This window comes from Pleurodeles waltl, chromosome 3_1 (assembly GCF_031143425.1).
Source record: "Pleurodeles waltl isolate 20211129_DDA chromosome 3_1, aPleWal1.hap1.20221129, whole genome shotgun sequence".
NCBI classification, from domain to species: domain Eukaryota; kingdom Metazoa; phylum Chordata; class Amphibia; order Caudata; family Salamandridae; genus Pleurodeles; species Pleurodeles waltl.
In genome coordinates this window covers 811,713,453-811,738,134 of record NC_090440.1, presented here as the reverse complement: position 1 = coordinate 811,738,134, position 24,682 = coordinate 811,713,453, and the positions used below count along the sequence as shown (strand labels likewise).

The 24,682-nt window shown below is 46.0% G+C and overlaps 1 protein-coding gene across 3 annotated transcripts in view; it reads left to right on the top strand.

The window, feature by feature from the left end:
• The window catches only part of COPB1 (COPI coat complex subunit beta 1), a 213,012-nt gene that overhangs the window by 164,648 nt on the left and 23,682 nt on the right, over positions 1-24,682 (top strand). For all 3 annotated transcript variants that reach the window (XM_069223690.1, XM_069223691.1, XM_069223692.1), the window contains exons 17-18: positions 5,384-5,528; positions 7,414-7,533. In XM_069223690.1, the coding sequence (XP_069079791.1) occupies positions 5,384-5,528; positions 7,414-7,533 (265 nt within the window). The remainder of the gene's footprint in view (positions 1-5,383; positions 5,529-7,413; positions 7,534-24,682) is intronic.

The window sequence follows — 24,682 nt, the reverse complement described above, 5'->3', positions numbered from 1 at the left end:
GACTGCACCCATACTTTCAAGCTCACCAATCTCTCTGTGAAGTCTCCCTTCCCACGTTCTGGCAGGATCGCTCCCTCTTTTAATAGGCAAGCTGGCTTCCAGGCACTAAGTTCAGAGATACAGTTCTTCCAGTTAGGCAAGACTCCAGGGAATAATCCCTCTCATCTTAGAAGCTGGCTATCAGTCAGAAACCAGCTGTGGGTGCACAGCAGTCATCACAGTATGCTGCAAAGCAGAGTGATGCTCCTTATAGCAGGGTAGTCTCCAGCCTGGAGTGCCCACAACAGATGCCAAAATATGCATGAACTTTCTATACCTGCCTTATCAACAGCTACACACTGCACACGATCATGGGAAATTTAAAAGGCTGGCTCACCTAAAAACATCCTTTACACACTGAAAAGAGACTTGAGTCCAAACTTCACCCCAACCATCTTTCACATAGTAGTACTGCAGAAAGACTAGTCAGCAGCTCCTGCCAGCAAAATGGCCTCTGTGAATTTCTAAAGGGGTCTAGTCTTCTCTGTATTCACTTCATTGTCTAGGTTTCCTCCCTCCAGGTTCAGGAATATCAGCAAAACACTGGGAAAACAAGCTTACCTCCATCGTGTGCACATGAGCAGGTTAGGGGTTTCTACTCTGGCACACTTGTGCACATATTACTTGTACCACAAACACCATGTGCTCAACACAGGTTTGGAATGTTAGAACAAAGATTAGCGTATTAAAACAGAATGTTACACGAGTGGGGCCTCCACTCCAATGACACAGATAAAAAAAAATTCTGCCCGTGATTGCGGATTCTCAAAAGCAAGATATGCTGCACCATCTATCTACATGCGAAACCTGTGCAGGGTCGGATTGGCATATAGGGAATCAAGCAGTGCCCTACAGGGTGCACTGGCAGATCATTTTGTGGGCGGGTTTTTCCTCTGTGAGCCTATTTTGTAGTCTGCTGGGCAAGTTTTCTCTAGATTTTCCAGATCTTAAAACAAACATTGCTTGTGGCAAATTCATGCAGTCTTTCATATTTTAAAAATAACTATGCAGCTTGTTTTCACAAGTTCAAAACAGACTCAATTTGCGAATATGGGCCACTTTTTAAACTATTGAATTAAAGATTAGGGGCCGCTTTTATTTTGATGCCAGAGCTTATTTTTTGTTCCAGTCCCACATTCAACCTATGACAAGCCAGTAGTCCACTGTCTGCAAATTGAGTACATGCTTGGTCTGCCCCTCCAGATCACAGGACAGATCTAGGACCTCAGTCATGTCAAGGAGCAGTGTAGGCATCTGTACACTAGGTTAGCATGAAGCTAGAGACAAAAGCTGGGAAACCAGATACTTACAGTTTTGTGTTCGGGATAGGGCAACATGACTGTATACCTCGCAGGGGACATTCCCATCCCAACAGCATGTTCAGGCAAAATTACGCTCTCTTAAATTAATATGGCTTCTCTTACGGCCTTTTCACTCTGTGCATGTTTAGTTGACTCCTGTAAATCTGATGTTTTGTGGATACTAAACAAGTGCATATGTGCATCTAAATGTATAGTTGTTGGTCTAAGTATACACTATTTCCATGCACACATGCAGTAATAGTCACTCCATTGCATTTATATGGTGAGCGAGGTGGGCATTTCATTTGTTTTTCTTCTGGAGAATGTAGTGAGGAAAGTAAAGTTAACAAACCACAATACCTGATGTCTTGCTTCAGGGAGACCTGCCCTATGTCTTGGTGAGCTGACAGTGGCCAAGAGCACTTACACAGAAAAAGAGATCTGAATAGGGAGAGCTGTTGAGCGACCTGTAGACCTGATAATGGGCCTAAACATCACAAACATCAACCCCTCTAATAGAGTTCACAGGAAACAGGGTCATTCTACCTCAATACCTGAAGCAGTATGGGCACCTTAATTGCTTCCTACCCACCAAAGTGAGGTCCCCCCCCCCCCCCCCCCCCTTGCCTTTCCACTGCTCAGCCACAAGTCTAGCATCCTGGCTCAGTTCACCAGATAACAAAACACGAAAACAACTACAGTTAACCCCTTTAACCTCCTGACCACAGATGACTTAATCAATGCTGCAAACACTTGTAGGCCAGCAGAATCACCAGCAGACCAACCGGGACATAGCTTCAGGGAGGGTGTATGGGTTGTTGCACTTTCCCAAATAAATGCATTCTTGGCTTGGGAGTTGGTTCTTGGGGCCCAGAATTAGGTCTGATAAGCCTGTTTTGGCTTTTCCCACTTGTTTAGTTGGGAAATGTGGGATTCACATCCCCTGAATCTCACAGACTAAGCTAGGTCCCTGCAGACCAGTGTCCTCCTTAATAGCTATGTAGCCAATCCACCCAGAACTGTGAACAAGTCCTTGAATACAGGTATCTTTCCAAAGGAACTCTAAATGTCTTACAACAAATCGCCCTTGAAATAAGAGATCCTTTTAACTTTTCGCCACTAACAGGCTGTTTTAGCCAAAGAAGATAGAAAGATCTGCTTTAAGACAAATCTCTGCATTGGCGTACCAGCAAGCTTATTACTTGAACTCTTCATTACCTTTGATACTATTCATCATCCCAATCTTCTAGAGAGATTTCAAAACAGAGGGGAACTAAAGCAGCTTGCAGCTTTGGTATCAGACAGATCATCTTCTCAATTTATCCTTTCAGGTCAGCTCCATTCAATTAACAACTAATGTACCTAACAGTTCTACTTCCCCTAAAGCACTTGCCTTCGCTGGCCATTGGACATAATCTCCTTCTTCAATTTCAGCTATTACTGTTATGCAGATAATACACAAATCACATTTAAGCATGAACACCCATCTGACTTTGACTCATCCTTAAATTGCCTCTGCCTCAAGTGGTCAAATAAAGAAGATCTCTAATCACAGGAAAATAAACATGTAACAAATCAAAATATTCATATGCAGAAAATGGATCAAACGCCACAAGATGACTTAAGTAACCAGGCCTGCCACCAAACAACTCAGAAACTGGAGTAACCACAGACTCCAATCTTTCAGTCCTTATCAGATTGGTTTTGCCACTATGTTTAAAGTGCACAATTTGTCACTTCTCTCTGTCATATTGGCAATAAAGATAGCTCTGCCCACATCGCTTGAAATGCATGACCCGCACCACTTGCTGGAAGTGTTACCTCACCGCCCCCGAAGGTGTGGTCTAATTGCACCCCTGTTCGAGGCATTTTGTTTTCTGTCAGTGTGCTTGGAGTCCACGCATGCACAGCTGGTATACAACCTCTTTACGTGGTATAAATATGAAAAAGCAGCAGAAGCTATATCTTGAGTGTAGTGAGTCTCGTTTATGTGAATGTAGTGCGTTTAAAAGGTAATGTCCTGAGGTGTAATCGCTCAGTTACGGCGCTCACAGTCTGCCTGTGTTTATTTAAGCCATTGCCAAGGCGACATATTGCAAGTTACAGGGACATAAACATGTCTGGCTTGCATTAGCACTCTGCGGATGATTAGTCGTTGTAGTTAAAGGTAATTGATGACTTTGAACAGCTGGAGCTGGTCCGGGCCACGGTGCTGAATCCAAGGAGAGGCTTATCCGGGCAGTCTCCCATTCCCATTCTTCACCTCACACTCACACATCCCAGTGCAAGATCCTGGACACAGCGTTTGTCAATAATGCATCGGGGTATAAGGACTTCCCTTTGCAAGCCTGCCTGCATTAAGCTATTTACTTACCATGGGTACTTATTATCACACTTATTGCCTTCACAGAGTACCAGGTGCCCTTGTGAGTTGAGCAGAACACAGACTCATCCTGGTTGCAGCTTTTTCTTAACACTTATGTGTTATTATTTCATGTTTAATTGTTCATCAGTGCTGGAGCTCATTTATAATTGGCTGTTACGTCCTCCTTGTGATTACATCTGTGTACAGTGCTGCTGTTTGACTGATCGTTGCTTTCATTATTTAGTACATCAAGAAGTACGTTTGAGGGCTCTCCAGACAAGCCAAATTAGGCCATCCTGTATCACCTCCACAGAGCACTGAAGGTAGCCCTGCACATAACTTAACACCAGGCAGCTGTAATTGTGGGACTCGAACAATTAATTGTTTTGTTTGCATTCCAAGGGATTAGGCTAGCTCTTTTTGTTACCTCTCTTTCGTGAGCATTATGACTTCTGAGTATTGAACCAGTTCTCTGACCCATAAAGTCCGTCTTCCTGAGGTCACACCAACAGAACCCATACCTGCACATGAAATTGAGTCACTTCTACGAGATCGCACAGACTGTCAGCAGGCAACAAGGAGTCAAACTTACAACTGGCTAAAAAGTCTTGGTTCTTCACCAACACAGCACCCTTCACACATGGTATCCACTGTTGAATAATTCAGAATGCTGTCTTAATGCAATTTGTTTTGCCTCAAATATAGTAGTGTATTGTGAAATAAGTCCTTAGTGAATTATTGTCTTGCGTATTCTGTTTATTCTTATTACCACTTTAGAGCACTGAGTTTCTCAAAAAGGGCTTCTTGATAAATATATTGAGGGTCATTAGAATCCAACTGGGTACAAACAATAAACCCTACAAGTTACCAGGATGTGGCGTAGCTGGCAGAGTTGACGGCTTTGGAGCTGGGGAAGCAGGTTTCAGTATCAGCGTTGGCTCAACTTACTGTGATTCGCTGCAAATTATTTAATCTCTTAATCATCCTTTGGCTAACTTCACCGTAAGTGACACGATCTGACCTTTACGAAGGAGTACGTCTACGCAAAGTAGTTCCCTTCAGTGCCAAGCAGTACCATGAAAATGTGCACTTTTTTAAAGCAAAAATAAACATTTGATTTTCACAGCTACACCTGACAGTCATACCACTCTCCATCGCTCTACTTTGTCATTCCACTCTATGCCACTCCACTCTACACCACTCCATTCCACTCCATACAATGCCACTCTATGCCAATCCTCTCGACAAAATTGCACTCTACACCACACTACTCTATGCCACTCTGCTCTTTCCCACTCTATTCTACGCCACTCTAGTCCCCACCCAAACCCCACTACGCCACTTCGTTTGCCACTCCACTCTCCCCTATACCACTTTACTCCATGCCACTAACTTTTAGCCATGCTAACCTGGCTTTGCCAATGCTCGTTTTTTTTTTTTTTTTGGGCAGTTAGCTGAAAGCGGATCTGTTGTCTGTTGATTGAGGCATTGTAGAAATATTGTAAATTGTAAACTTTTATCGAAAACTTTCTTACCAGTGCTGGTTGATGTGTGTTTGTTTATAATTTTCTATTTCTACACACCATGCCCAAGAGAATCGTTTTTTTAAAAAAGATGTACATCAATACATCGAAGTGAGTTTTAATATTTTGCACTTTTTTTAAAACGTTATTTTTAGGTTACCCAACTGACTGGTTTCTCAGATCCAGTCTATGCAGAAGCATACGTCCATGTAAACCAGTATGACATTGTCTTAGATGTCCTTGTTGTCAATCAGACCAGTGATACTTTGCAGAGCTGCACATTGGAACTGGCAACATTAGGTGAGAATTACAAAAATGTGTGTTTAAAGTAATACAAATTCCTCAGTAATGATAAATGAATGCTATGTCTGTAATCTCACATCCGATTATTTGTTCTTTATGCCACTTTGTAGGTGTGTTTATAGAGGGTTCTTTTGTGTAATTTTCAGCCAGAGCTAATACAGCTGAAAAAGCATTCTACAGACCATTGGTTGCCAAAAACATTTCTGAAATACTCTTCGACGAAATACAAATCAGGCCCTTAGGTGTTTTACAAAAGAGAGATGGTGTACCAAGGAGGTAGAACCAAATCTAGACCTTGGTGTGTAGTGCTCTGTCTCACACACTCAATGATTTTTATTAGTTGCATCAGTTTGTGTTGCCTTGGCCGATTTGGAGCACCTTGGAGATGTGGGGCTTTTTATCTGTCCTCTGCCCAACTACTTCCGCAAGCCACAGCCTTAGGCATTATTGCTGCTCCTTTCTACTTTCAGGAAAAGAAGTTTAGACATGGCTCATCCACCCTTTCTTTTCAGGAATTACTCCTCAGCATACCCTCCACTCAGATCTCTGAGACTGCCTGTCTCAGCTGACTACAGTCTTGAAAGCACTATTGCAGCCTGGGAGGTGTGTTAAAGGTTCTTAGACTGATGCAGGTGCACCCTTTGTGTATTCATGAGCCGTTGATGGGGTGCCTTCATTTTTCCTTGTGTGTTTTTGTGCATACCTGTGTGTGCAAGATGGCTTCAACAGTATTAGTCATAAGGAAGAATAATTGGTGTGTGAGGAAAGCACTCATAGTTTTAGACTGTTGTCCTTGCACCACAGCTAATCTACATTCCACTTTGAGTATGGGAAGCATGAGTAAGCTAGTTCCAAAATATGGACTGAGCACTGGCCTTACCTGCACTGGCCGAACCTACCTCCGTTATGTATGAGACTCGTTTAGCATTGCCCCAATCTCCTCCCTTCTTCCCAGATAATGATGGTGACAAGGGGCCATCCTGCAGCTCCCATGTGGAAGGATTCTGAGAGGGTAGGCTGTAGTTATGTTTATGAGACTACATATTATGGTTTGTGGACATATGAGACTATGCCTGTCATGTAGTGCCTTGCAATAGGATGCTGGTGCCTGAAATATTAATGCAGTACATAACTTGCAAGACTGGAGCTAAACATTTGATGACCAAAGCTGGACCTACAAATTTGCGTCTAACATATGAGCTTCCACCCATGCCTACAATAGAAATGCAGTCCAATGGCCATGTTATGTTACTTGCATATGTTAATGTTAGCAGTCCTTGTACAGTGCTTATTTGCTATTGAATAGCTTTGAAGCGTTTGAGGGTAACTGGAATATGTATGTTATTGTGACAGTAGTTGTAATAAAGCTTGTTGCTCTATTTGTTGTTAGGTTTCTCTGTGACCACAGGGTCAATTGTTCCTTCAAGGAGTATCTGTATGCCTTTTAGTTATGCCCCTATTTAAGTGGATGAAAGTAGAGTTGAAAGGTTTTACTGTTTGATTCCATGTTCTACAAGAGTGTGTTGCATCGATACCAAGTTTGTAAAGTTATATGTTACTGAAGTATAGTAAAGTAATTGAATACTGCCAATTGTGCTGTATAGTGTTGTGTGTTAGTCTAAATGTGATGTATAATTTCTTGTTTTCAGTTGTGCTTAGTGCGGATGGAGGGAAAAACATGCCATTTGTATGGCATGTAGCTGGTTCTATGGAAGTGTAAGGTATATTTTAGATGTCCATAAATGCTGGAAATGTTATGTTAACCAATGTGATTCAGAGCATTATGATTTGCACCAAAAATGGTATTACTGTAATCACGTTTGTGTTTCTTGTCTGTCTGTACTGAAATTGTAATCTAATTCCCTGCATTGTTTGTTAAAAGGTGACTTGAAACTGGTGGAAAAACCTTCTCCTTTAACTCTTGCCCCTCATGATTTTGCCAACATCAAAGCCAATGTTAAAGTAGCTTCCACAGAAAATGGCATAATCTTTGGGAATATTGGTAAGTTACCTTTAAATTAAAAAAAAAAAAAAAAAAGTTTCTGCCCCTAGAAAAAATGCTAGGCTAACCTAAAGACTGAACATTATTATAAATAAAGATTGTGCAACTCTCTCTTTTTACATAGAGAATGCTAGGTTTTTGTTCCTTATATTTAGTTATATTACACAGTGATGATAGCCATTGTGTAGTAATGTTTGAGACATGTTTTCATTTGCTTATCTTTTGACTCAGTGGATGGATTTGCATGAAACGTGGCAGCCTGTTTACCCAGTCAGCTGAGTTTCAGCATACTACGATTACTGAAGATCCATCCCCTGAAACAAATGTTAAGGGAGTGAAAAAACTGTGATTTTCCATTTGATCTCCCATTAGAAACTTTGCTGAAAGATACAGCATAAACCATTGAATGAATTTACACCCCTGTTAGAAACTGAATTATGTTTTTGGCTCAAATGCATAAAACTACTGAAATTTACCAGTAATGTTTATGAACACTAACACACAACATAACTCTTGTCTGCAATGCACAAAGCACCTATTTGCAATGGCACATATTTTCAAAAATGTTTAACAAGAGAAGAACCACAGATGAGCATACCTCAGTTTCAACTGTGAATTTAACTATCTAAACTCATTTATTTGCTTTCTATCATGTGTATTATATATGTATGTGTGTGTGTGTGTGTGTATATATATGTTCGATGGCATGTGTAGCTGCAGATACACATGCTGTGCACATCCCGCCATCTGGTGTTGGGCTCGGAGTGTTACAAGTTGTTTTTCTTCGAAGAAGTCTTTTCGAGTCACGAGACCGAGGGACTCCTCCGATTTCGACTCCATTGCGCATGGGCGTCGACTCCATCTTAGATTGTTTTTTTTCCGCCATCGGGTTCGGACGTGTTCCTTTTCGCTCCGTGTTTCGGGTCGGACAGTTAGTTAGAATCTCGGAAAAAACGTCGGTATTGTTTGCGTTCGGTATCGGGTTAGTTACAACAAATTGACACCGAATTTAGAAGAGCTCCGGTGGCCCTTCGGGGTTTTTTCGATCCCCCGTCGGGGCCTGGTCGGCCCGGCCACGTGTGAATTCAAGGCTGATGGAACGGACCCCATTCCGCTTCTGTCCAAAATGCCATAACAAGTATCCGTATACGGATCAGCATCTGGTCTGTAACTTGTGCTTGTGCCCAGAGCACAAGGAAGATACTTGTGAGGCCTGTCGAGCGTTTCGGTCCAGAAAGACGTTAAGAGACCGAAGAGCCAGAAGACTGCAGATGGCGTCGACGCCGACAGAACAAGAGCGTTTCGAGGAGGAAGAGGAAGCTTTCTCTATCCACGAATCGGACTCTGAAGAGCTCGAGGCCGAAAACCGCGAGTAAGACGTCGAAACATAAGACTCACGAGAAGTCAACAAAAGCCCAGGGGACGCCACCGCCAACAGGCCATGGCTTAACCCAAAAAAGCGGTGACCGAGCCAAGGCACCGAAAAAGGGCACGCTGGTGTCGAAGTCATCCGACTCCGGTCGAGATACCGCCACACAGCAATCTCGGACCCGAGACATCGGCTCAGAGAAATTTCGGCACCGTGAGAGCGGCACCGAACAAATTCGGCACCGAGACACCACCACGCCGAAAATTACAAAGGTTTCTTCGGAGCCTAAAGAGACGTCCGAAAAGGTTTCGGTTCCGAAACATCCAGCCTCGGAGCCGAAAACAGGAAAACAGGTTCCTATACAGAGGAACAAGGACTGGCCTCCCAAATGCAAAAACATAGATTTGGAGAGGAACTTCAAGCTGTAGAGCCAGACTATACTCAAAGGAGGCTCCACATTCATCAAGACACAGGGAAGATAACCACTCTTCCTCCAATTAAAATAAAAAGAAAACTTGCCTTTCAAGAAAAGGACAAGGAGCCACAGGCAAAGGTGGCAAAGAAAACAACTCCACCACCTTCTCCACCACCATCAGTGCACACATCACCAGTAGCAACTCCTCCACTGATGCACTCCCCGACTCATACTGCCATGAGTCAAGATGATTCCGATGCATGGGACCTTTACGATGCTCCAGTATCGGACAACAGCCCAGACTCGTACCCTGCCAGGCCGTCCCCTCCTGAGGACAGTACATCTTACACACAGGTGATCGCAAGGGCAGCTGCTTTCCATAACGTCACCTTGCATTCCGAACCAATTGAGGATGACTTTTTGTTTAACACGCTAACCTCCACTCATAGCCAATACCAAAGACTACCTATGCTCCCAGGAATGCTAAAACATTCAAAACAAATCTTTCAGGATCCTTTTAAAGGCTGAGCCATAACTCCAAGGGTGGAGAAAAAGTACAAGCCACCGCCAACAGATCCTGTTTATATTACAACGCAGTTAACTCCAGACTCAGTAGTTGTCGGGGCAGCTCGTAAGAGAGCAAACTCTCATACCTCAGGGGACGCACCACCTTCAGACAAAGAGAGTCGCAAATTTGATGCTGCAGGGAAAAGGGTTGCAGCACAAGCAGCAAACCAATGGCGCATTGCCAATTCACAAGCACTTTTGGCAAGATATGACAGAGCTCACTGGGATGAGATGGAACATTTGATAGAACATTTACCCAAGGAGTTCCAAAAAAGAGCACAACAAGTGGTGGAAGAAGGACAAAGTATATCTAATAATCAGATACGGTCTTCAATGGATGAAGCAGATACGGCTGCAAGGACAGTAAATACTGAAATAACAATAAGAAGGCACGCATGGCTCCGCACGTCAGGTTTCAAGCCGGAAATTCAACAAGCCGTGCTAAATATGCCATTTAATGAACAGCAGTTGTTTGGGCCGGAAGTCGACACTGCTATTGAGAAACTCAAGAAAGACACTGATACGGCAAAAGCCATGGGCGCACTCTACTCCCCGCAGAGCAGAGGCACATTTCGCAAAACACCTTTTAGGGGAGGGTTTCGAGGACAACCTACAGAAACCACAACATCACAAACAAGGCCCACTTATCAAAGCCAATATCAGCGGAGAAGTTTTCGGGGGTAATATAGAGGGGGACAATTCAAAAGAAGTAGAGGAAAATTCCAAAGCCCCAAAAGTCCTCAAAATAAGCAGTGACTCACAAGTCACACATCCCCATCACATAACACCTGTGGGGGGAAGATTAAGCCAATTTTACAAACATTGGGAGGAGATAACAACAGATACTTGGGTACTAGCAATTATCCAGCATGGTTATTGCATAGAATTTCGCGAATTCCCTCCAACAGTCCCACCGAAAACACACAGTATGTCGAAACAACATATAAATCTTCTAGGATTAGAAGTTCAAGCATTGCTCCAAAAAGAGGCAATAGAATTAGTACCAAGACAAGAACTAAACACAGGAGTTTACTCACTGTACTTTCTGATACCCAAAAAAGACAAAACTCTAAGACCTATACTAGATCTCAGAATATTAAATACATACATCAAATCAGACCACTTTCACATGGTTACATTACAAGAAGTAATCCCACTGCTCAAACAACAAGACTACATGACAACACTGGATCTAAAGGATGCATATTTCCATATACCAATACATCCTTCACACAGAAAGTACCTAAGGTTTGTATTCCAAGGGATACATTACCAATTCAAAGTGTTGCCATTCGGAATAACAACTGCGCCAAGAGTTTTTACAAAATGTCTAGCAGTAGTAGCTGCACAAATCAGAAGGCAGCAAATACATGTGTTCCCGTACCTAGACGATTGGTTAATCAAAACCAACACGCAAATACAGTGTTCACAACACACAAATTACGTCATAGAAACCCTACACAAACTAGGTTTCTCAATCAATTACTCAAAGTCACACCTTCTGCCGTGTCAAACACAGCAATGCCTAGGAGCAACAATCAACACAGTGAAAGGAATTGCCACTCCAAGTCCACAAAGAGTCCAAACATTCCACAATGTAATACAAGCCATGTATCCAAACCAAAAGATACAGGTCAAATTAGTAATGAAACTCCTAGGCATGATGTCCTCATGCATAGCCATTGTCCCAAACGCAAGGTTGCACATGCGGCCCTTACAACAGTGCCTAGCATCACAGTGGTCACAGGCACAGGGTCAACTTCTAGATCTGGTGTTGATAGACCGCCAAACATACATCTCGCTTCAATGGTGGAACAGTATAAATTTAAACCAAGGGCGGCCTTTTCAAGACCCAGTGCCACAATACGTAATAACAACAGATGCATCCATGACAGGGTGGGGAGCACACCTCAATCAGCACAGCATCCAAGGACAATGGGACATTCAGCAAAAACAGTTTCATATAAACCACTTAGAACTGTTAGCGGTGTTTCTAGCTCTGAAAGCATTTCAACCCATAATAACCCACAAATACACTCTTGTCAAAACAGACAACATGACAACAATGTATTACCTAAACAAACAGGGAGGAACACACTCAACACAGCTGTGTCTCCTAACACAAAAAATATGGCATTGGGCGATTCACAACCACATTCGCCTAATAGCACAATTTATTCCAGGGATTCAGAATCAGTTAGCAGACAATCTCTCTCGGGATCACCAACAGATCCACAAATGGGAAATTCACCCCCAAATACTGAACACTTACTTCAGAATGTGGGGAACGCCACAAATAGATCTATTTGCAACAAAAGAAAACTCAAAATGCCAAAACTTCACATCCAGGTACCCACAACATCAGTCTCAGGGCAATGCACTATGGATGAACTGGTCAGGGATATTTGCGTACGCTTTTCCCCCTCTCCCACTTCTTCCATATCTAGTAAACAAGTTGAGTCAAAACAAACTCAAACTCATACTAATAGCACCAACATGGGCAAGGCAACCTTGGTACACAACACTACTAGACCTTTCAGTAGTACCTCATATCAAACTGCCAAACAGACCAGATCTGTTAACACAACACAAACAACAGATCAGACATCCAAATCTAGCATCGCTGAATCTAGCAATTTGGCTCCTGAAATCCTAGAATTCGGGCACTTAGACCTCACACAGGAATGTATGGAGGTCATAAAACAGGCTAGAAAACCTACCACTAGACACTGTTATGCAAATAAGTGGAAAAGATTTGTTTATTACTGCCATAATAATCAAATTCAACCTTTACACGCATCTGCAAAAGAGATAGTAGGATACTTACTACATTTGCAGAAATCTAAACTAGCTTTCTCTTCCATTAAAATACATCTTAAGGCAATTTCAGCTTACCTGCAAATTACGCATTCAACTTCATTATTTAGTGTTGGACCTGGCTTTTTGACAGGGACATCCCCAAACTTTTTGCCTCCTTCCTCCTATTTTTTCTGACCTGTTGTTGTTGGCTTTTGACCTCTGGGCACTTTACCACTGCTTACCAGTGCTAAAGTGCATATGCTCTCTGTGTAAATTGTACTACTGATTGGTTTATCCATGATTGACTATTTAATTTACTTGTAAGTCCCTGGTAGAGTGCACTACATGTGCCTAGGGCAGGTAGATTAAATGCTACTAGTGGGCCTGCAGCACTGGTTGTGCCACCCACCTCAGTAGCCCCTTAACCCTGTCTCAGGCCTGCCATTGCAAGGCCTGTGTGTGCAGTTTCACTGCCACTTCGACTTGGCATTTAAAAGTACTTGCCAAGCCTAGAACTCCCCTTTTACAACATATAAGTCATCCCTAATGTGTGCCCTAGGTAACCCCTAGAGCAGGGAGCCGTGTAGGTAAAAGGCAGGACATGTACCTGTGTAGTTATATGTCCTGGTAGTGTAAAACTCCTAAATTCGTTTTTACACTACTGTGAGGCCTGCTCCTTTCATAGGCTAACATTGGGGCTGCCCTCATACACTGTTGAAGTGGCAGCTGCTGATCTGAAAGGAGCAGGAAGGTCATATTTAGTATGGCCAGAATGGTAATACAAAATCCTGCTGACTGGTGAAGTCGGATTTAATATTACTATTCTAGAAATGCCACTTTTAGAAAGTGAGCATTTCTTTGCACTAAAATCTTGTTGTGCCCTTCAATCCACGTCTGGCTAGGTTTAGTTGACAGCTCCTTGTGCATTCACTCAGACACACCCCAAACACAGGGTACTCAGCCTCACTTGCATACATCTGCATTTTGAATGGGTCTTCCTGGGCTGGGAGGGTGGAGGGCCTGCCCTCACACAAAGGACTGCCACACCCCCTACTGGGACTCTGGCAGACAGGATTGAACTGAAAGGGGGCTTGGTGCATTTCTTAGAGACTCTTTGAAGTCACCCCCACTTCAAAGGCACAACTTAGTATAAAACAGGGCCTCTGCCCTACCTCATCAGACACTTGCTGGAGAAGAAACCTGAACCAGAAACTACATCCTGCCAAGAAGAACTGCCTGGCTGCTCAAAGGACTCACCTGTCTGCTTTTCTACAAAGGACTGCTGCCTTGCTGTTGGCCTGCTGCCTTGCTGAACTCTTGCCTGGCTGTAAAAGTGCTCTCCAAGGGCTTGGATAGAGCTTGCCTCCTGTTACCTGAAGTCTCAGGACCAAAAAGACTTCACTCTTCCTCTTGGACGCTCCGTGCGCCGAACTTTTCGACGCACAGCTTGTTCTGCGGCAAGAAAAACTCCGCACACCGACGCTGATCAACGCGACGCCTTCGGGACGACCAAAACTTTGACGCACGGCCTCGCAAGGACAACGCCGCCCGACTTCCCGGGAGAAATCGACGCAACGCCTTCTGTGAGATCAAAACTTTGACGCACGGCCTCGCAAGGACAATGCCGCCCGACTCCGCAGGAGAAATCGACGCGACGCCTGCCGTGAGATCAAAACTTTGACGCACGGCCTCGCAAGGACAACGCCGCCCGACTCCGCAGGAGGACGCGACGCCTGCCGTGAGATCGAAACTTCGACGCGCAGGCCCGCAGAACGACGCGCAGCCGGAAAACAAGCAGGAAAATCCACGCACAGACCCGGGACATCTGGTAATCCCCGCGACCCACAGAAAGAGACTGTCCGCGCGCCGGAAAACGACGCCCGACTTCCCCGCGTGGAAAATAACGACGCAAGTCCGTGTGTGCTGGGGAGAAATCGACGCACACACCCTTTTTCCACGCACCTCTTCCTTTGTGGCCCTCTGAGGAGATTTTCCTCCAGAAACCAGGTACTTTGTGTTTGAAAGAGACTCTGTTTACTTTCTAAAGACTTAAGACGCTTTATATCCCTTTTCAGTTATATCTTTACAAATTCATATTGCAACTTTGATCGTTTTGACCTGAAGATACCCAGATAAATATTATATATTTTTCTAAACACTGTGTGGTGTATTTTTGTGGTGTTATGCTATGGTGTTGTATGATTTATTGCACAAATGCTTTACACATTGCCTTCTAAGTTAAGCCTGACTGCTCGTGCCAAGCTACCGGAGGGTGAGCACAGGCTGATTTTGGATTGTGTGTGACTTACCCTGACTAGAGTGAGGGTTCTTGCTTGGACAGAGGGCAACCTGACTGCCAACCAAAAACCCAATTTCTAACATTGGTGATCAGCGGTGAGGATAGGACTTGTGTTTGTGCAGTGACATACAGTAGCTAAGTATTTCACTACCTACCCACAGTTGAAGGTCAACTTGATTTTTCATCTTATTTTGGCTCTTGGTTCTCTGATGTCCTCCTGGATATACTATTGATATTTTGGACTTTGGATTTTGGTTTTTGCTGATAAGATCTTATCAGAATGGGATTGTTTACCTACTCATTCTTTGTTCGTACTGACCACCTCACTAAGGCTGACCTAAGGGAGCTTTGCAGAAAATGGGGCCTTCCTGTAGCAAGGAGATCTACTAAGGCGGAGATGCTCCATCACTACATAGTCTGGGGGGAGGAAAGATGGGCAGAGAGAGAGGCAGCAAGAAACCAAATGACTAAGTACCCCTCAGATGAGGAGGAGGACTACGCACAGGAGGAGGAAGACTTCTCACATGAGGAGGAAGACTACTCGGAGTTGGACAGTGACCCAGAAATAGATGAATGGCTCCGAGGTCAAAGGCGACAGGAGCAACAATTAGAGGAGTATCTTGCAGAGGTTGAGGCAAAAAGACTCTTAGCCCTGGAAGAAGAAAAGATTGCAGCTCAAGAGCTGAGCTGTAAAGAGCTGAAACTGGAGGCCGGAAGGGCTGAGTCCAGTTCAGATGGTGGCAGCAAAAATCTTGCATCTAGTACTGCTGAAGGAGGGCACAAGCCCAGAGATGTGGTGCCCAACTTGAAGAAGGGAGTTGACACACCCCAGGCGGTTCAAGGGTATGAGGTAGTTCCCGTTATGCACAGGGTCCCTGAGAAGGATTGGGGGACTGGCACAGGGAGTCATATTCCTACTGGGGGGAGGGACACTTTACTGACTCTAGCAGAGAGTGACAGAGAAAAGGGTTCCCCCCTGGTGGACGTCCTGGATATAGAGTGTAGAGACATCCCAGAAGAGTATGGGTTGAGTGTCAGGGACAGACAGATACTGTCTCACCAGTCTCAGGAGGGTGAAGTAGAGTGCTTTTCCAAGGTTGAGTTACTGGGTGGATGGGTGAAGGGTACTGTGGTTAATACATGTGAAGGGCAGAGTGATGTAATTGCTGGAGAGCATATGTCTGGTCCTTATTTTCCAGAGCTACGCCAACACCAGGTGGAGTGTGAGTTCTCTGACCCCAGGGAACTTACAATGGAGGCAGACTTCTGGGTGAGTACCAGAGAGTCTGAAGAGGCATTTGGGGGTGCTCCTGAAGGGAGTGGTCTAGGTGGTTCCCAACCGAGTGTGGTGGGAAAGGATTGTAGTGTCCCAGGTAGGTCCCAGGTCCTAGAGGGTTCCATGAGGGAACACCAGGAGGGAAGCCTAGCCTGTACCGTAGGGCCACCTTTTGAGGGAAGCCCCGCAGTGTCAGAAGAACTTGGGGGGGTGACTGTAGCCAGCATCCCAACAGTTCTGGTGTCTGGCAGTACCCCTCCTAGTGAGGGGGTGCAGAAGTCCAGACATAGGGTTGAGAGGGGGTTGCAGACCCCAGTGGAGGACCTTGAGAGTCAGGGGACAGCTCTGAGAGCAGAGCCCCCCAGGAATGACCCAGGTGAAACCGTTTCTGGTTTGGGGGAAACCCAGACTCTGCCGGATGGGCAGAGGTTGGGAGACCTGCGCCAACCAGACTCTTGTGTGGCCCTTGGGGGACGGTGTGTCCCTTGTGGGGGGTGAGAGTGCCCCCCAGGAAGTCCTGGCATGCCAGGCAAAGATTCAACCTCAGGATGGTGACTCTGGGTTGGATGACCAGGTTCAGAGGTTAAACTCTGACCTGGTGGGGGGTAGGTGTGCCCCCCAGAAAGTCCTGGCGTGCCAGGCAATTGCCCAACCTCAGGGTGGTGACTCTGGGTTGGGGAACCAGGCTCAGAGGTTAAACTCTGACCTGGTGGGAGGTAGGTGTGCCTCCCTGGAAGTCCTGGCCTGCCAGGCAATGGTTCAACCTCAGGGTGGTGACTCTGGGTTGGCTAACCAGGTTCAGGGGATAAACTCTGACCTGTTGGGGGGTAGGTGTGCCCCCCAGAAAGTCCTGGTGTACCAGGCAGTGGTCCAACCTCAGAGTGCTGACTCTGGGTTGGATAACCGGGTTCAGAGGTTAAACTCTGACCTGGTGGGGGGTAGGTGTGCCCCCCAGAAAGTCCTGGCGTGCCAGGCAATTGTTCAACCTCAGGGTGGTGACCCTTGGTTGGATACCCAGGTTCAGAGGTTAAACTCTGACCTGGTGGGAGGTAGGTGTGCCTCCCAAGAAGTCCTGCTGTGCCAGGCAATTGTCCAACCTCAGGGTGTTGAGTCTGGGTTGGATGACCAGGTTCAGAAGTTAAACTCTGACCTGGTGGGGGGTAGGTGTGCCCCCCAGAAAGTCCTGGCGTGCCAGGCAATTGCCCAACCTCAGGGTGGTGACCCTGGGTTGGGGAACCAGGCTCAGAGGTTAAACTCTGACCTGGTGGGAGGTAGGTGTGCCTCCCAGAAAGTCCTGGTGCGCCAGGCAATTGTTCAACTTCAGGGTGGTGACTCTGAGTTGAATGGCCCAGTTCAGAGGTTAAACTCTGACCTGGTGGAGGGTCAGTGTGCCCTCCAGGAAGTCCTGGCGTGCCAGGCAATTGTTCAACTTCAGGGTGGTGACTCTGAGTTGAATGGCCAAGTTCAGAGGTTAAACTCTGACCTGGTGGAGGGTCAGTTTGCCCTCCAGGAAGTCCTGGCGTGCCAGGCAATTGTTCAACTTCAGGGTGGTGACTCTGAGTTGAATGGTCAGGTGCAGAGGTTAAACTCTGACCTGGTGGGGGGTAGGTGTGCCTCCCAGGACGTCCTGGTTTGCCAGGCAGTGATCCAGTCTGAGGGTACAGACCCTGGGCTGGAAGACCAGGTTCAGGGTGTCCCCCCGGACCTGGAGGGAGGGGCTACTGATAACCGTGCCCCTACCATGTTGTCTTCTGAGGCGGCCACTCCTAGTTGGAGGGTGCTGGACCCCAGAAGGGAGGGCAGGGGGAGGGAAGCCTCACCCCGGGCCCTAGTCCAACCTGAAGGTACAGGCCCCAGGTTGGAGGGCCAGTTGCAGGTTAACAGCCCTGCACTGGTGGAGGAATGGTACAGGGCGACTTCTGTAAGCACCCTGACCATGTTGGACTCTGGGGGTACCGCTCCAGGAGGGAGGGTACAGAGCCCCAGAGGGGAGGACCAGGTTCAGGCTGTCATCCCTGACCTGGTGGAAGGGAGAGTGATTAAAGGGTGCCCAGCACCTGGGGCTACCGCCCCCCACTCTCCACGGCCACAGTGGTTGGAGAGCTTTGAGAGGCCTGGGGCCTGGCTCTCATCCCTGGCAGCTGTCAGTAATCACTGTGGCTTGCTGTCCGGGTGGACAGAGTTATCCCTGGGGAGGGGACAAGTGTCACACCCCGGGGGTAGAGTGGGCAACACCACTGTGTTGGTCATGGTGGTACTATCCTGCTCCTGGGATACATCTGTGAGCAAAGTAAAGTTAGGTGCTGCACAGATGGTATCCGCAGGTAAGGAGAAAGGTTCCCCATGGGTTGGCTTAGTGGGCCCTGAGAGTATGGACAGAGGGATCCAATTGGAATCAGGAAGGCGAAGAACTGGAGCATGCCCCTGCTGTTGTGGGCCTGGGTCCTTGTTCTGTCGCCTCAAACAGGGAAGTACATCAGGATAGTGATTGTTCTCCCCTGGCTTTAGGCTGGTAGGGGGTCATGTTGGACCTGTCTTTTTGACAGGGACATCCCCAAACGTTTTGCCTCCTTCCTCCTATTTTTTCTGACCTGTTGTTGTTGGCTTTTGACCTCTGGGCACTTTACCACTGCTAACCAGTGCTAAAGTGCATATGCTCTCTGTGTAAATTGTACTACTGATTGGTTTATCCATGATTGACTATTTAATTTACTTGTAAGTCCCTGGTAGAGTGCACTACATGTGCCTAGGGCAGGTAGATTAAATGCTACTAGTGGGCCTGCAGCACTGGTTGTGCCACCCACCTCAGTAGCCCCTTAACCCTGTCTCAGGCCTGCCATTGCAAGGCCTGTGTGTGCAGTTTCACTGCCACTTCGACTTGGCATTTAAAAGTACTTGCCAAGCCTAGAACTCCCCTTTTACTACATATAAGTCATCCCTAATGTGTGCCCTAGGTAACCCCTAGAGCAGGGTGCTGTGTAGGTAAAAGGCAGGACATGTACCTGTGTAGTTATATGTCCTGGTAGTGTAAAACTCCTAAATTCGTTTTTACACTACTGTGAGGCCTGCTCCTTTCATAGGCTAACATTGGGGCTGCCCTCATACACTGTTGAAGTGGCAGCTGCTGATCTGAAAGGAGCAGGAAGGTCATATTTAGTATGGCCAGAATGGTAATACAAAATCCTGCTGACTGGTGAAGTCGGATTTAATATTACTATTCTAGAAATACCACTTTTAGAAAGTGAGCATTTCTTTGCACTAAAATCTTGTGCCCTTCAATCCACGTCTGGCTAGGTTTAGTTGACAGCTCCTTGTGCATTCACTCAGACACACCCCAAACACAGGGTACTCAGCCTCACTTGCATACATCTGCATTTTGAATGGGTCTTCCTGGGCTGAGAGGGTGGAGGGCCTGCCCTCACACAAAGGACTGCCACACCCCCTACTGGGACTCTGGCAGACAGGATTGAACTGAAAGGGGGCTTGGTGCATTTCTTAGAGACTCTTTGAAGTCACCCCCACTTCAAAGGCACAACTTAGTATAAAACAGGGCCTCTGCCCTACCTCATCAGACACTTGCTGGAGAAGAAACCTGAACCAGAAACTACATCCTGCCAAGAAGAACTGCCTGGCTGCTCAAAGGACTCACCTGTCTGCTTTTCTACAAAGGACTGCTGCCTTGCTGAACTCTTGCCTGGCTGTAAAAGTGCTCTCCAAGGGCTTGGATAGAGCTTGCCTCCTGTTCCCTGAAGTCTCAGGACCAAAAAGACTTCACTCTTCCTCTTGGACGCTCCGTGCGCCGAACTTTTCGACGCACAGCTTGTTCCGCGGCAAGAAAAACGCTGCACACCGACGCTGATCAACGCAACGCCTTCGGGACGACCGAAACTTTGACGCACGGCCCATCAAGGACAACGCCGCCCGACTTCCCGGGAGAAATCGACGCGACGCCTGCCGTGAGATCAAAACTTTGACGCACGGCCTCGCAAGGACAACGCCGCCCGACTCCGCAGGAGAAATCGACGCAATGCCTGCCGTGAGATCAAAACTTTGACGCACGGCCTCGCAAGGACAACGCCGCCCGACTCCGCACGAGAAATCGACGCGACGCCTGCCGTGAGATCAAAACTTTGACGCACGGCCTCGCAGGGACAACGCCGCCCAACTCCGCAGGAGAAATCGACGCAACGCCTGCCGTGAGATCGAAACTTCGACGCGCAGCCCCGCAGAACGACGCGCAGCCGGAAAACAAGCAGGAAAATCCACGCACAGACCCGGGACATCTGGTAATCCCTGCGACCCACAGAAAGAGACTGTCCGCGCGCTGGAAAACGACGCCCGACTTCCCCGCGTGGAAAATAACGACGCAAGTCCGTGTGTGCTGGGGAGAAATCGACGCACACACCCTTTTTCCACACACCTCTTCCTTTGTGGCCCTCTGAGGAGATTTTCCACCAGAAACCAGGTACTTTGTGTTTGAAAGAGACTCTGTTTACTTTCTAAAGACTTAAGACGCTTTATATCACTTTTCAGTGATATCTTTACAAATTCATATTGCAACTTTGATCGTTTTGACCTGAAGATACCCAGATAAATATTATATATTTTTCTAAACACTGTGTGGTGTATTTTTGTGGTGTTATGCTATGGTGTTGTATGATTTATTGCACAAATGCTTTACACGTTGCCTTCTAAGTTAAGCCTGACTGCTCGTGCCAAGCTACCGGAGGGTGAGCACAGGCTGATTTTGGATTGTGTGTGACTTACCCTGACTAGAGTGAGGGTTCTTGCTTGGACAGAGGGCAACCTGACTGCCAACCAAAAACCCCATTTCTAACATTTAGGATACCAGTCATAAAAGCGTTTATGGAAGGCCTAAAGAGAATTATACCACCAAGAACACCACCAGTTCCTTCATGGAACCTCAACATTGTCTTAACACGACTCATGGGTCCACCTTTTGAGCCCATGCACTCTTGTGAAATGCAATACTTAACGTGGAAAGTTGCATTTTTAATTGCCATCACATCTCTAAGAAGAGTGAGTGAAATTCAAGCATTTACCATTCAAGAACCATTTATTAAAATACACAAAAATAAAGTTGTTCTACGGACCAATCCTAAATTTTTACCATAAGTAATCTCACCGTTCCACTTGAATCAAACGGTAGATTTACCAGTGTTCTTCCCACAGACAGATTCTGTAGCTGAAAGAACACTACATACATTAGACATCAAAAGAGCACTAATGTACTACATTGACAGAACAAAACTAATTCGAAAGACAAAACAACTATTTATCGCCTTTCAAAAACCTCATACAGGAAATCCAATTTCAAAACAAGGCATTGCTAGATGGATAGTTAAGTGCATTCAAACCTGCTATCTTAAAGCTAAAAGAGAACTGCCTATTACACCAAAGGCACACTCAACCAGAAAGAAAGGTGCTACCATGGCCTTTCTAGGAAATATTCCAATGAACGAAATATGTAAGGCAGCAACATGGTCTACGCCTCATACATTTACCAAGCACTACTGTGTAGATGTGTTAACTGCACAACAGGCAACAGTAGGTCAAGCTGTACTAAGAACATTATTTCAAACTACTTCAACTCCTACAGGCTGAACCACCGCTTTTGGGGAGATAACTGCTTACTAGTCTATGCACAGCATGTGTATCTGCAGCTACACATGCCATCGAACGGAAAATGTCACTTACCCAGTGTACATCTGGAGTACCAGGAGACAAGCCGGGATGAGGAAATTGAGCAACTCCAACAAGAAGTCTTCAGTCTCAAGTATCAACAAGTTGATTTACAACCTCATGCGTGAGACCAGAAAAACAGATCTAGATGAAACAACATCCATATAAGAGCAGCCCCAACTGCAGCCGTGTAGGGAGGCATAGAAGTCTACATTGCCCAGATCCTGGAATCTCCAACTGGCACGAGCATTCAACTGGATCGAGAACAGTGTTGGCCCCCCTGATCTGAAAATTCTCACCCAGTGGACATTCTGGTTTGTGTCCATGACTTTCCCTTGAAAGAGCAGATCCTACGTAAAGGAAGGGAGCAGCATCCCCTCCAGTTGCGAGGTCACACCATGACACTATATCAGAACCTCTCTGCATTAACACTACAAAAGCAAAAATACTTCCGCCCTATGACCTGCTTCCTTTGGGAGTCTCCTACTCGTGGGGACACCATTTCATATTATCTTCCGATGCGATGGGAACTATCACCAAATTTGCTCCCTTACTGCTGCCTATGAACACTTAGAGCAATGCCAACTAGTCCCAGGTATTGGAGAGCTACAAAACGATTCAGATGGCAGAGGAGCCCCAGTGAACCTTGAGACCTAGGGCCTGACTAAGACACTATTGTCCAGGAGAGGAGAGCAGTTCTAGAGACACTCTCTGGGGACTCTGACAAATGATCCATGGTTGGATGCACTTGAGAGCCCAAGATTGCTAGCACTAGAAATGGGGGGATGAGAAGCGGGAGGTGAAGGTGGAGTAGGTTGCCGATGAAGGAAAATACCCTGGCCAAGGTCTTTTACCCCAGGGATACCACTGGAACACATGTAGCTCTGGCTTGAGCTCTTCACCTACCAGGGACACTGTTTGTTTAATTGGGTTATTAATTGGGGAGGGTACTCAAACAATAGAGAGGAACAACTAGTCAGAGTCAGACTAACATTAAATGGGAATGACACAGTAGGTCTCCAATCAGAAGATTCTAGAGTTTTCTTAGAGAAACAAGCCTTCCAACCTAATCCAGCGGTACTCACGCATCACATAAGTGGCAAATTATTTTCCTTAATGTAAAGGAGCTGAAAACCCAGTTAAGAGACTGGCACTTCTCTCATACCTAGAGCAAACAAGGGTTGATAATGCCTTCTCCAAGAGACACACTTGGTGTCACGTGACTGGCATCTTCTCAAATCTATATCCTTTCCACAACAATTTGTTTCTTCCATAGCTACCAAGACAGGGGGGGTGGTGATTTTGGTCTCTCGTTCATTTAAGAGGAAAATTACGACTAAAATAGCCAAAATCAGAGGACGACTTTTGGAATATCATGTGTAAGTATGAGATCAAGCCTTTGTTCTAGGTACCATATCCACCCCCAGTGGAAGCCAGGAACCCTTCCTCTGCGAATCAGTAGGGTAGGTTATGACCACAAGAGATAGATTGGTGTTACTAGGGGTAGACCTTACCATAGTCTTCAGTAATGTCCTAGACTGCTCAGCTCAGAGACTGGGAACTTTTGGGAAAGTATCCAATGAGAGTACACAATGGCTCCAAGAGATGGGGTTGAGGGATATATGGAAAGAGCGAAACCCAAACACCTGTGACAACACATTTTATTCACATGCCCATAAAGCCCACGCGTGTCTTGATCATTTTTTAGGGACCAAGGAGGCACACAATCTGGTCACATTGATTGATGTCGAACCAAGATCACTCTCTGACCCAGACAGTGTCAGTCGACCTAGTACTCCCACAGACGAGAGACACACATCAGCCATGCACACAACACTCTTACACAAACCTGAGTTGGTAGAACAGATTACGACGGCACTAAACAATTACCTAAACTCCAACGACGTGACTGATACACCCATTTTACTGTTGTGGGACACTTTGAAAGCAGTGATAAGGGAGGGAATTAATTGCATATCGATGACAGATAACAAAATGCGCAGAGGCCAAAGAGAGAGATTAGAGAATCGGGTGAGACCTGGAGCATATTCATCATCGCACCGGTGCCCCCAGAGTCTGGCGACAGCTTGAAGCTACTAGGAAGCAACTAGCGGGTTTGGATACCGGTAGATCTGAATACTCCCAGCTGCGCCTTAAGCATTTTTTCTACATAGGGAGCAACAAATGTGGTTGGCTTCTGGCCAGCAGGCTACAAGCCCAAAGACAGGCAGCAAGAGTGGAATCCCGGGAGAGGGGGATCGACGGGAGATTGTGACTGACTGTCTCAAAGCAGCATGTTTTTGAGGGGTTTACGCAGACTTATACGTGGCCCAATCCCTTTCTATGAACAGCTCCAAACTGTATCTTCGGTGCGCAAACACAACTTAGCTTACTGCCAACCAAGCAAATGAGCTAGATTGACCTATCTGAATAGAAGAGGATATAGCAGCCATAGCGCAGCTAAAGCCCCACAAATCTCCAGGACTGGATGGGTTCCTGGCTGCATTTACCAAGACCTTTTGCATGATATTGACCCAGATTTCGACTAGACTATTTAACTCATTTACGGGCTCTGCCTCAATGTCACTCTCAATGACATAAGCCTCTATTATTGTTGTTCCAAAACTTGGGAAAGGCCAGAAACATTGTGGGTCCTATAGACCCATTTCTCTCCTTAATGTCTCTTTATGAGCATCTTTGCGGCCCGTCTGAACCCTCTTG